General features: G+C 37.0%; 1 protein-coding gene across 2 annotated transcripts in view; it reads right to left on the bottom strand.

Moving 5' to 3' along the window:
- PRSS12 (serine protease 12) overlaps window positions 1-13,681 on the bottom strand; it is a 74,459-nt gene that overhangs the window by 39,280 nt on the left and 21,498 nt on the right. For both annotated transcript variants that reach the window (XM_039253820.1, XM_039253819.1), the window contains 2 exons: window positions 2,034-2,212; window positions 191-332 (listed from right to left, as the gene is read on the bottom strand). In XM_039253820.1, coding sequence (XP_039109751.1) covers window positions 191-332; window positions 2,034-2,212 — 321 coding nt within the window. The remainder of the gene's footprint in view (window positions 1-190; window positions 333-2,033; window positions 2,213-13,681) is intronic.

The following is a 13,681-nucleotide window of genomic DNA, read 5'->3' on the forward strand; positions in this document are numbered from 1 at the left end:
TTTGTTTTTGCTTTTGTTTTTTTGGTACTTCATATATAGATAGGTGAATAGATAGGTAGGTAGGTAGGTAGGTAGACAGATGATAGAGAACATGTACTGTTAGTATTATAGAAATTATAAGTAAGGGTTGCAAAATGGTAATTTAAAAGATATAACTTGCATTCAACTGCATCATATCAATGGAACTTACTTAAATCCCAGTTGTCGGCAAACCACATATGTATTCAGCTCAGTCCAGCCATCATCGCAGACAGTCCCCCACCGTCCCCTGTAATACACCTCCAGCCAACCCTCGTGGCTGCCTTTACCACCTCCAAGTCTGATGACCCCATCTGTGGTAAGAAGGAGACACAGAGACTGAGCAAATCAATTAGCAAAAAAGATAGAACAACATTTTAATTTCACTAAAATTATCATCTATTCAGGTCTCTCTCTTGGTCTTTTGTTAAACTTATTTCAAGACTGTGCTCAACAATCTGTCACTGGATTGTTTCTGAAGTATGACAAACACATACTGTCCTAACAAAATGTTCTTTTCTCCTTATTTGCATTCCTAATTGCTGAGTAGAAAAATATACTCTGATACAATTCCAAAACAGTTATTTAGATTTCTCCAGATTAAATAATATTTGGAAAATTTCCTATAGCTTCAATCTCCATAAGTATGAGAAAATTAGTCATTTAAAAAATAAGAAAACAGAGCAACTTGGAAATAGTTCAAAATTTTAACTGCAAATGAAGAAAAATATTGAAATATGAAGACAGAAAAAGCTATTCTGGTTAAAGTGTGGTCTATCATGTCAATGCATTTATTATTCCTTAGGCATTCATAAATTATAAAAACTGGCATATATGTCTCATTTGTGTTCTTTTATTGATAATACAGATCTGAATTTGAAGCTTACAAGTTCAATGAATAATTCCCAGAAAACCCTGTTAAGAGCTGCTAAGCAGATATATAATACAATACATTTATCCCCCGAAAAGCAGATTTAAAAGCCACATCCATGCAAAAAAATCCAAACATCCCCAAATGAAACATATAAATAATCCTGGGTAAAGGTGATACTTTTCATGAATCTCTGGGATCTGTAAAGTAAATGGTCTCTTAGCAACACAATCGTTTTATTAATATAACACTTGACAGTCTGTAAAATGCTGCTACACATTTTACCTCATTTGACCATCACAGTAACACTACAAGATTACACTCATTTGAAAGAGGAAATGGAGGACCCAAGAAGAGAATGTGCTCTGGTTTAAAATCTGGTATAAATTTTATATTTCTATTGTATATAAACATGTTATTCTGCTAATAAAAACAATGGCATGTATAACTTCAGCATTTCATGGGACGCTGAAGTTTTTATTTTCATTTTTTAAAGAAAGTTTAAAACTCCCCATTTTTTTTCTTTACTTCTTTTTACCATATAAACAATGGATTTGTGATGAACCAAGTTCTCGTCTGTCCCTTTCCTCCTTCTTCCCACAAAACATGTAAATACATATGCAAACACACTAATTTGTCCTCAGACACGCGCTTTTTATAACACATGACATATCATGACCAGTGTGCTACAATTTGGAACAGTCAGAGAATTGACCACAGGCAAATTAAGTTGGTTCATTCACCTATTGTGCTTTAACCGACCATCCCATATGGTTTCACCAGTTATGAACATATTCTGAATCGAGACAAGGCAATAGATAAATGAACTAAATATATACCTAATATGTGAAATTTATCATTGTACACTGATTTTGCTCATTGGATTTGATTATATATTGCAACTAAATTCTATTTTTAGGACTGTATAGCCTTAGTTTGACAAATTCAGAAATATTTATGAATAAGAACATACCATTTTAATATACAATTTGTGTTCATTTGGGTTTGGGTTTTTTTTTTTTAGCTTTATTTGTAGAATTCATTTGTATGCTCATTTATATTATCTTAAATTGAAGAGAAGAAAAAGTAAGTCCAGATGATGGTGGGGGCAAGAGTTGGTAGATTAATGGGGTGAAGTTCTTACCTGTCAGAGGGGTACAGGATACTCCAGCATCTTCTCTATGGTCACAGTTATGCTCTCCCCAGGAACTCTTTGGACATTGCTCAATAGAAAGCTCATTCCCAGTACAGCGAACCTCATCCAACATTATAGGACCAGAGCCTTCCCCAAAGTATGCCTGGTTCCATGCTTTGGCAATGCCACTGAACAAACATAAGAATTCTGGATTAGACATTAAAAGTTAGTCTGATGTAATTTCTTTTACCCCAGTAAAAGCATAATTATGATTAATCCATACTTGCCCTTACCAATTCACTCCCATAGGTAACACATGACTAGCTGTATTTCTTTCTTGTTCCCTTGTTTGTTGCTCTTTATATTTTTGGCCATTACAAATGTTTTAAATTTTTTTAAAAAATGTTTTTTAATGTTTTTATTTATTTCTGAGAGAGAGACAGAAACAGCATGAGCAGGGGAGGGTCAGAGAGAAAGGGAGATACAGAATCTGAAAAGGCTCCAGGCTCTGAGCTAGCTGTCAGCACAGAGCCCAATGCGGGGCTCAAACCCACAAACAGTGAGATCATGACCTGAGCTGAAGTCAGACTCTTAGCCGACTGAACCACCCAGGCACCCCAAATGTTTAAAAAATTTTTTAATGTTTGTTTATTTTTTAGAGAGACAGGGAGACAGAGCGTGAGAGGGGAAGGGGCAAAGAGAGAGGGAGAATCAGAAGCAGGCTCCAGGCTCTGAGCTGTCAGCACAGAGCCCGACATGGAGCTTGAACTCAGGAGCTATGAGATCATGACCTGAGCCGAAGTCAGATACTTAAGCGACTGAGCCAGCCAGGCACCCAGCCATCACAAATGTTTTAGACTGCTAGTTATCCCCCAATATTTACTCTCCTTTTCTTCATTAGAAATGGAACCACAGATTTTTAGGAGGGCAATAGCTATCCTGAGTAAAGACCACACTCCCCAGCCTCTTCCTCCAGATGGCTGTTTTTAAATATACATAGCATAACATTTACCATTTTAACCATTTTTAAGTGTACTAAGCACATTCTCATTCTTGTGCAACTATGACCACTATTGCCACCCATCTCCAGAACTCCTTAATCATCCCAAACTAAGGCTCTGTACCCATTTTAGATGACTAAGTTCTGACCAATGATATTTAGGTAGAAATGTTGTCCTGTATCATTTCCAGGAAGTATTCTTGTTCCACTCTCCCCTTCCTGCTGACCGCAAGGCAGAGGTGATGTTTAGAGCTTGAGAAGCCATATTGATCCATGAAGCTCCATGTTAAGAATGACAGAATTAGGGACGCCTGGGTGGCTCAGTCAGTTAAGCATCTGACTTTGGCTCAGGTCATGATCTCACGGTTCATGGGTTCGAGCCCTGCGTCAGGCTCTGTGCTGACTGCCAGCTCAGAGCCTGGAGCCTGCTTCAGATTCTGTATCTCCCTCTCTCTCTGACCCTCCCCTGCTCATGCTGTCTCTATCTCCCTCTCAAAAATAAATAAAACATTAAAAAAAAAAAAAAAGAATGACAGAACTATAAGCAAGAAAGAGCCTGGGCCCTGATGATTGTGGAACCACCATATTAGCCTTGAGCTGGCTACCTCTGGTCTCTTGAGAGAGAAATAAACTCTTATCTTGTTTAAGCCACTGTTATTTCCAGTTCTCTGTTACTCACAGCCAAACATGTTTCTAACTAAAACATCTCTTCACTCAATAAGTCAGGCAGAGAAGGACAAATACCATATTTGCACATACAAGAGGATTAGGAGGAACTTAATGGAGGACCATGGGGGAGAAGAAGGGGGGAAATAGTGGGGGAGGAGGAGAGAGGCAAAACATGAGAGACTCTTGAATGCTGAGAACAAACTGAGGACTGATGGGTGTGTATGTGGGGGGGGGTGATGGGCATGGAGGGGGGCACTTGTGGGGATGAGCACTGGGTGTTATATGGAAACCAACTTGACAATAAACTATTTGTAAAATGAATAAATAAATAAAGAGTAAAAAAAATCTCTTCACTCAAATGTATTTGTATTAAATTTACTTCTCACACAATTCAAAGTGATACCACATTCTAGAATGTCACATTTCAGTGAATATTATCATGATTGATTGTCAAAATGGTTAATAACTTCAGATATTGCAATTTCAACCCCTTTTAGCCTTTTAATTTTTAGAGTAGAGCATTGATAGTTCTGATTATTCCCAATTATTTGAGTTGCCCTTTTATCATAGCATTATAACTATCTTGAGAATTTACAACCAAAATATATTGAAGGGAAAAAAGGTTTGCTAAATGAGTATAATACCCCAGCAATGGCAATTCTTAGATAATCAACTTCATGGTTAAAAAAGAGCTTATTTGACTAATTTTACTAGATACTACAGACGTTTCTTTTAGGGAACATGAGTATAAAACAAACCCCAGGGGTGTGTAGGTGGTTCAGTTCATTAAGTGTCCAACTCTTGGTTTCTGCTCAGGTCATGATCTTATGATTTGTGAGATCAAGCCCCACATTGGGCTCCACTCTGACAGTGCAGAGCCTGCATGGGATTTTCTCTCACCTCTCTCTGCCCCTCTCCTGCTCATGCTCGCTCTCTCAAAATAAATAAATGAATTTTAAATAAATAAATAAATAAAATCTGGAAGTTAAACCCTTTAAATACTATTAAAGCAAATACTTGTTCCATTAATACTTGACCCACTTCCTGTTTAATATTCAGAGAGTCTTCAAGGGGAAGGATAAAGTAATGATTATAGGAGGAGGTATGAAGAAAGCTGGAGGAAATAAAAAATAAGTAGCTTATGCAGCATATTTTGGTGAAGTTAAAATTTTTAAATTTAGAATTCTGCACTTGTATCACTATCTGATATTTGTCATACAGTGGCCTCTGAGAAGACTGTCCCAACGAACATTAAAGATTAATATCTAAAGCTAATCAGACAAAGGTGAAAGGAAAAAAATAATCCTAACACAAATGAAATTATCAAACGATACAACTTTGTGAGTGAATTTGATTTGCTAGGGGATACATACATCAGAACAAAAATCCATTTCTACTCTGTGAAAAAGGAACAAAGGCTCAATTAATAGAATTTTTTAATGAAGTTTTCAGTTGTTTCAATGTGTGTCTATGTGCCCACAGGAGAGTGTAATGTGGACACACATAAATGTTCATACATTACTGATCATGTCAAAAAGCTTATTCTTTCAAAGTTGACTCTTTGAGGAAGAAAAGTAGATGTGGAGCCAGGCCTTCAGACTCAAATCTAAGCTCTATTTTTACCAAGCTAAGCTGCCCCAGAGAAGTTATAAAAACCTTCCAGGCCTGAAATGCTTCTTTTGAACATAGAGATGATAAATGTTCCCTGCAGGGTTATAAGAATTAAACTGATGCAAAGTAGGAACTGAATAAATGTTGGTACCTTTCCCTCTCTGGCACTATCAAGACGCTTCCCCTTCATGGTTGATGAATAGCATATTTTTCACCGCTAAGCAATTTATCTAAAACCCATTTGGTATTTGGTTTAAACAAACATTGCAGTGTTTGTTCTCCCTACTCCCCAAAGGTAGACTCAGGTGAGTGGTGGGGAAGGTAGAATCAATGAAAATCTTAACTTTTCTGGTTTTAAGGTTGTAGACATGTTTTATTTATTTATTTTGAAATGATTTTAAAAGAATATATTTATGGAAGTAATTTGTAGCCTGTAAGATATTGGACAAATCTGTGCTATTTTTTTTAAGGATCATAAGATGATGGCCCAAAAGATCATTAAGCTATGACTTGCATCACTCAACTTGGGATTCTTGTGGCAGAGACACAGATAATCGGAGGCCAACAATTTCAAGACTTTTAGTGTACGTAAGGCATTTTATCAAAAACAATTGTAGTGGCCAAAACAAATATTTTTTTCTAATGTCAGCATTTATGCTCCCAGAAAAATACATTCTATAACCAAATGATCTTGCAACAGTAGTCTCTAAGGCTGTGAATAAATTTAAAATGTTTTAAGTTGCCCATAGCAGAGTAGAGATCTCCTTCCCCAAGAAAAGATTTTCATACAACATTCACATGAAACTGAACATGGGAACACTGTAATACCCACTGAAAATAAAAACCTAAAGTCATGTACTGATTGTGAATTAGTCCCAGAATTTGGAAGCCTGAATAACTGAAATGTATTATTTTAAATATGTTAAAATATTTACTAAGTTTGGTTCAAAGAAGGGAGGTGCTTGGAGATGCATTCTTGAGACCGTGGCACCTTTTTAAACAGGGACAGTCCAGGATAGGCTCAAAGAATCCGATCCCTTGCTTGTGGCTCCAGAGCAGAGATCAGCAAACTATAACCAGAGGAATAAATTCAGCATACCACCTGTTTTTATACGGCCATGAGCTAAGAGTGGTTTTTACATTTTATAAACAGTTGGGGAAAAATCAAATCAAGAATATAATTTCTGACATGGGAAGGCCATATGAAATTCAAGTTTCACTGTCCAGAAATAAGGTTTTTTGGAACAAAGCCACACTCATTCCCAACTTACTGTCTATGGCCACCTTTGTACTACAAAGGCACGGTTGAGTAGTTGCAAAGTCTAAAGTACTTACTATCTGGCCCTTTACAGGAAAAGTTTGTTGACCCTTGCTCTAAAGGAAGGAGATTAATGAAAGCAAATATGAAAGCTGATTTAGAGAACACTGAAAGTTGGAGAACACAGGTGGAGAAGACAGGATGACTGATGCAGGTCATGGGGAAGCCAGATAGGAAAGCTTTGGAGAAAGGCAGATTAACAGACTCCTTGGATCGTTGCCCTGGGAAATAGCCAGGAGAGAAAAAGATCTACTGAAGAAAATTTCAATGGGTACAATTCACAGAGCCAGGATTAGGTACTGTAAAGAACATGGAAGAATATAAAATTTGATCCCAAACTCATAACAGAAACAAAAAGTAAACTTCAGAGGGTTTAAAAACCTAAATATTGAAAGAAAGAAAGAAAGAAAGAGAGAGAGAGAGAGAGAGAAAGAAAGGAAGGAAGGAAGGAAGGAAGGAAGGCAGGCAGGCAGGCAGGTACCTGGTTGGTTCAGTCGGTTAAGCATCCAATTCGGCTCAGGTCATGATCTCATAGTTCATGAGCCCACATTGGGTCCGAGCCCACATTGGGCTCTCTGCTGTCAACACAGAGCCCACTTCAGATCCACTGACCCCCTCTCTTTCTGCCCCTCCTCCACTCATTTTCTGTCTCTCTCTCTCTCTCTCTCTCTCACACACACACACACACACACTCTCTCTCTCTCTCTCTCTCTTTCTCAAAAATAAGTGAAAGAAAGAAAGAAAGAAAGAAAGAAAGAAAGAAAGAAAGAAAGAAAGAAAGAAAGAGAAGGAAGGAAGGAAGGAAGGAAGGAAGAGGAGCACCTGGGTGGCTCAGTCGGTTAAGCGTTCGACTTCAGCTCAGGTCATGATCTCACGGTTCGTGAGTTCGAGCCCCGTGTTGGGCTCTGTGCTGACAGCTAGCTCAGAGCCTGGAGCCTGCTTCAGATTCTGTATCTACCTCTCTCTCTGACCCTCCCCGGCTCACATTGTCTCTCTCTCTCTCTCAGAAATAAATAAAACATTAAAAAATTTTAGAAAAAATAGAAGAGAAAGAGGGAGAATAGGAAAAATGGAAGGCTAAGAAGTTGCTCGAATAAAATAAAGACCATAGTGTAAGAATAATATCACCTTGGGACAAAGAGGATTTCCTGAGCAAGATGAGAAACCCAGAAGTCAGAAAAACTAAAAAAGTGAAAATTAACCACATATAAATTTAAATACTGTATAGCAAAATATACCATAAACAGAATCAAAAGGCAAACCAATAAGCAGGAAAAAAATATTTGCAATATATAACAGCAATCAAAGAAAAGAACTCCTAGAGATTAATAATAATAATAATAATGTTATAATTACATTATAATGAAAGACAAAACAATCAACATTAAATAGGGGAATGAAGAAGATCAGGCTATCACGGAAGAAATATGCATGGCCATCCAACATTTGACAAGATGCTCAATGGTCACATTAAGACAATAAGATTGCATTCTTAGCTAACATATTTTTAGAGATTTAAAAGATTAGTATCATTTTTTGTAAATTACTTAGGTTAAACGGTTACAAACTAAAGGCTTTTTATTCCCTGCCCTTCCCCAAAAACCAACCCTAAAATAATGATTAGCTGGGAGTGATTCAAGATAGACTGGGCAAACTGAAATATATTGTATTTCAAATATATTAAAGATCATGTGATAGAGGTCCTAGGGAAAATCAAAAGGCCTGATTAGTTGCCTCTGAACTGTGTCTCTTCCTTAAGGGAGAACACAAGATACAAGAGGAATAGCCCCTAGTAGTGACTCTGAGGAAAGTCATCTATGATTAAATGCATTTTGAAACACCACTTGGGTATTTTATGGCCTTCCTTATATATTTCCATATTTTCCATTATTTATAAACATTATTTTAATGATCTCAAAATGTTTAATTGAAATTAACCAATCAGAAAAAAAAAAGAATAAATCTGATGACAACAACAAAGACGTTAACCAGGAAACTATAATGCAACACAGACTAGGTTTTCTGGCTCGTTTTCGAGCTTAGAAAAATTAAGGAGATAACTTTACATATACACACATTCCTTCAGAGCCAATAGTATTTCCTGATGTCCTGGACTGCACTGGCTTTTAGGGAACACCAAAGAAGCTGATGACTCTGCTTCTATAGAGATTGTGTAATATTGGGAAAAGCAACATAAAACTCATGGACTGTGAAAGTCAAATAATTGCCATGTGAATTCGATAAAGCTGCATGTCTTTTGTCCTTCCCTTACGGAAATTATTCCCACACCAACCCTGGGCAGTTCATCCGTAGTAAAATTTCCAGTGTGGCCCACTTTCTTACCCTCTGACCACAGAATAAATTTGTGGAATAGGGGTGCTCTAATATCATACATTGATTAGGGTTTTTTTTTTCCCTGCAAAGCTATTTGACCTACATAACAGCAATGCCTAGTAAATACTAAATTGATTCTACCTCTGATCTTTATCCAAAACATTCTTTAACCTATTTAGCTAATCTGATTGTATTCGTGTAAAGTTTGTTTGTTTTCATAGTAAAAGACCAAATAAATAGCACCATCTAACTAATTCAATCCCCAGGCTTACTTACTACTTTGAGTAGATGCATAATAGAGTTAGACAACTGTATTGTGCAAGATCATTATTTGTTAGATTATGAAAGATTAGTTCTTTCACTGCAAATATCAGTTTGTGACACTATGAGTGTTTTTTACTTATCAGTAAAAAAACTCACCTTTAATGATCAATTTCCAAGATTTCTCTTGGAGAACAAATTCCCTGCCTTTCCAATAGTGATACTTGATGTGCACGGAATGCTTACTATATGCCAGGCACTGGTCTAACAGCTTTATATGTAGTAACTCATTTCATCCTCCCTACAACCCAATGTTATGATCCCCATATACAGTTGAGGAAACTGAGTTCCAGAAATTAAATGATTTGCCCAGTGTTACACCACCACTGGATAGTAAAACTTGTTTGGCTAAAACAGAGCTGACTCTGAAATACTTTGCTATCTTACAGCCTCTTGGGGCTTTCTCAATGATGTATCGATGGCACCTCAAATGTAGTCCATCTAAAATATGTCATCATCATTTTCTCCTTATAATTCACCTTTATCTCTTGGCTTCCCTATTTCTTTCAGCTCTATTATTGGTATTTGTTCTTAATAACAGCTGGCTATTTTGCAAACAGTATAACATGAAAGAAAAAATTCTACATTGGGAACCATAAGTCTCAAGATTCTGGTTCTTACTTAACAGTATGACTTCAGGTAATCTCAGAGGGACTAATTACCTCTTGTTAGACAAGGTCTCTCTCCTGCTCAATAACTCCCTGTACTAGGTTTATCTTTATGGTAAAATCTATAAAATATGAAAAAATTAATGTAAAGTAAAATAAAAAAGGAAAGAAGTATTTTTAATAGCAATTTGTACCAGGTTTTTATTCTGATCATTCAATAAAATTGAATTGTCTGATCATTTCATAGCCAAAAAAAAAAAAAAAAAGATGTGTTCACAGTTTTTAAATTCCTATGTAAATTATGGTGTATCCATGGCATAAAATATGATGTCATAGTTCTAAGCTATGCTTCTAAGGGTGTTGAAAGACACAGGAAATGTTTTAACTTTAACTGCACAAAAGGAACTCTGATTAAAAGTCTCCACCTGAAACTTCACTGTGTACACATGCATTCTCAAGTCAACTTTCTAACATCTGGCTGCCTCCTTTCCTCCTCCTCATCTTTCTCCAAGTTCTGAGTTAATCAAATTGAAGTATCAAAAGTACAGTATTATATTTAGGAAGCCTGCCAACTCCAAAAAAAATCTACAGACACCATTAAAAGATAAAAGTTAACAAAAACAGCCTCTCACAAAGAAATTGTAACCACCACTCCAGGGAGGCATGATGTAGTTTCCCTCCGGGAATCCAACAAACAAATAAGACTGAGATTAAATTTGCTTAAGAAAAAATCACAAATCGAGACAAGCAACAATTATGCTGCTAGCAACCATGCACCACTGAAAATGATTTCATCTGAGAGTGCTGTGCCATTAAGTAAGCAAAACAGTTTCTACAGGAAGAACAGTTGCAGAATGCTGCTTTAATGCAAGCTTATGAGATAACCATTAAATCAAGTGAAAGAAAGGCAAACGAACAGTATCAGCTCAGGGCATCAGAGTACTTACAATAGAAACAAATGTCTACCAAGTTGAATCGTTGCTTGTTGCATAGGCTTGTGGGGGATTTTTGCTGCCTCATATATTGGGACATATTTTTCCTTTCTGTTACTTTTCTATACATGAATCTCCTCATACAAAACATAGCTATAAGGGGCACCTGGGTGGCTCACTTGGTGAAGCATCAGACTCTTAATTTCAGCTCAGGTCATGATCTCAGGGTTGTGGGATCAAGGCCCACGTTGGGCTCTGTGCTGACACCACAGGTTGCTTTGGATCCTCTCTGTCCCTCCCTTGCTTGCACTCTCTCTCTCAAAATAAATAAACAGTTTTTTAAAATATAGCAATAAGCTAATGCTCGAGAAAGATATGAACACATGACCCTCACACGTGTTCAACACTAATACAGTCTTCTTGGTGATTCCATCTCTATATTCTTTCTATGCAATAGACTATTGTTTGTCAAAATGGTCCTTGTTTAATGTAATCTGAAAAAATGCAAGTGAAAAAACTCTGGCTCTCAAGACAGAACTGTGCATTACAACATAAATTTTTAGGATCATTTCTATAACTGTAAATATAATTAACATTCACAGTATGTCTCTGAAATTTTCTATCCATTTTTCTAAGCAATAAAACCTGCCTCTTCCCTACAGAAATATATTAACAATTAAAAATGCCTTATAGCTTAAATACAGAGTAATCCATACTGCAACTGGTAAGGTTAAATGTGCTATTACTATAGCTCTTAAAATTTTTGGCAAAGACATAAGTTTCTTAGTAACTAACATGAAAATCAATTAGTATACAATGATCACACAATTGATAGCCCAGTAAATATACATATACACACTCTACAATGTTTTAAAATATGAAATTCATATTTTAATTCATAAAACAGCTAACTAAAAAGAGGTTCTGGATAGAGAAATAGTGTTTGATAATTTTGCTACCAAATACTTGGTTTACTTTGAATGTTAATAATATCTTTCAACTATAATGGTCCCTAATTTGACTGACCTTGATGTATATTTTATACTTGTTATGTGTGCTAACTGCTCTAGTACCTGTGTTAGACAACAGCCCCTGTATGTTAGGAAATATGCTATAGATGAGGGACTCTGAATAAAAGATATTCTATAACTCTTCTCATCTCCAGAAGTACGACTCAAATCCAGGTTGTTTTGAGAACAGGACACACGCTGATAAGTTTGTGCTATGTTGACTCCAACAACACCTGGAAATTTGAGGAAATTTAGTATTGAAATTGATATCTAGTCAGAACACTTTTATAACCTATTCTCAAAATGTAATGATTAATAATAGTTTTCTCAAAGGGAACTAGTTGGTCCTATCTGACCCATCCAAAGAAAATGATCGTACCAGTAAACTTAACACCACTGAACATTGTAAGCCCCAGAGGCACAGTATTTGCCATGCTGATCCTGTCACACACATAAACTTGAAATAGTGAGTAGGTCCCAGAATCGGTTACAGGGGGACTATGTAACTTCACAGTGAAGGATTGGGCCAATGCCACCTTAACCCAGTGCTCAAGCTTCACCTCAGCAGTGAGGGAAAGACCCCCTGCTATTCTGATGCAAGATGAGAACACATCACCTTTGATGATTCCTGGCCAAAAATACTTGCTTTGAACTAATCAAGCATTTGGATCTAGCTTCCAATTTCAGGAATTACAAGAGCCAGAGGAGTAAACTAAATGACACCAGCAAGAAGAAATGAGACAAATCCAGAAGGTAGGACATTCTCCAGAACAAATGGTTCTGTCTCTTCCACAAGTCAGTGTCCTGAATAACAAGAGGCTGTTCTAGATTCAAAGAGACTTCGGGTACACAACATCTAGATGCACTGCTTGACTGTGGACTAAATTCTGCTTAAGATAAACTGTGTGTCAAGGACATTGTGAGGGCAACCATGGGAAACTGAATGTGACAGGGTATTAGGCAATGTTAAGAATGATTACCAAATATATTAGTTGTGATAATGTTAATTTGGCCATGTAGCATAGTGCTCTTATTTTTAAGAGATACATACTGAAGTATCTAGAGGTAAAATATTAAGATGTCAGTATTTTCCTTTAAATTGCTTCATTATAGGGGCACCTGAGTGGCTTAGTCGGTTAAGCGTCCGACTTTCGCTTAGGTCATGATCTCGCGGTTCGTGGGTTCAGGCCCCGCGTCGGGCTCTGTGCTGACTGCCAGCTCAGAGCCTGGAGCCTGTTTCAGCCTGTGATTCCCTCTCTCTCTGACCCTCCCCTGCTCACGCTGTCTCTCTCTCTCTCCTAGAAATAAATAAAGCATTTGAAAATTAAAAAAAAAAATTGCTTCATGATAAACACAGAGTTCTGAAAAAGAGTTTTCAGTTGCAAAAACAATTGCAAAACAAATGAGTATAAATGGTTTAAGGTTCAAAAATCATGCTGTGATATCACCTCACACCAGTCAGAGTGGCTAAAATGAACAAATCAGAAGAGTCTAGATGCTGGTGAGGATGTGGAGAAACGGGCACCCTCTGTTAATGGGAATGTAAACTGGTGCAGCCTCTCTGGAAAACAGCGTGGAGGTTCCTCAAATAATTAACAATAGAACTCCCCTATGACCCAGCAATAGCACTGCTAGGAATTTACCCATGGGATACAGAAGTGCTGATGCATAGGGGCACATGTACCCCAATGTTCAAAGCAGCACTCTCAACAATAGCCAAAACATGGAAAGAGCCTAAGTGTCCATCAACGGACGAATGGATCAAGAAGATGTGGTTTATCTATACCATGGAATACTACATGGCAATGAGAAACAATGAAATCTGGCCTTGTGTAGCAAGCAACATGGATGGAC

This window comes from Hyaena hyaena, unplaced genomic scaffold, assembly GCF_003009895.1.
Source record: "Hyaena hyaena isolate Hyena2069 unplaced genomic scaffold, ASM300989v1 scaffold_466, whole genome shotgun sequence".
Lineage (NCBI taxonomy): Eukaryota > Metazoa > Chordata > Mammalia > Carnivora > Hyaenidae > Hyaena > Hyaena hyaena.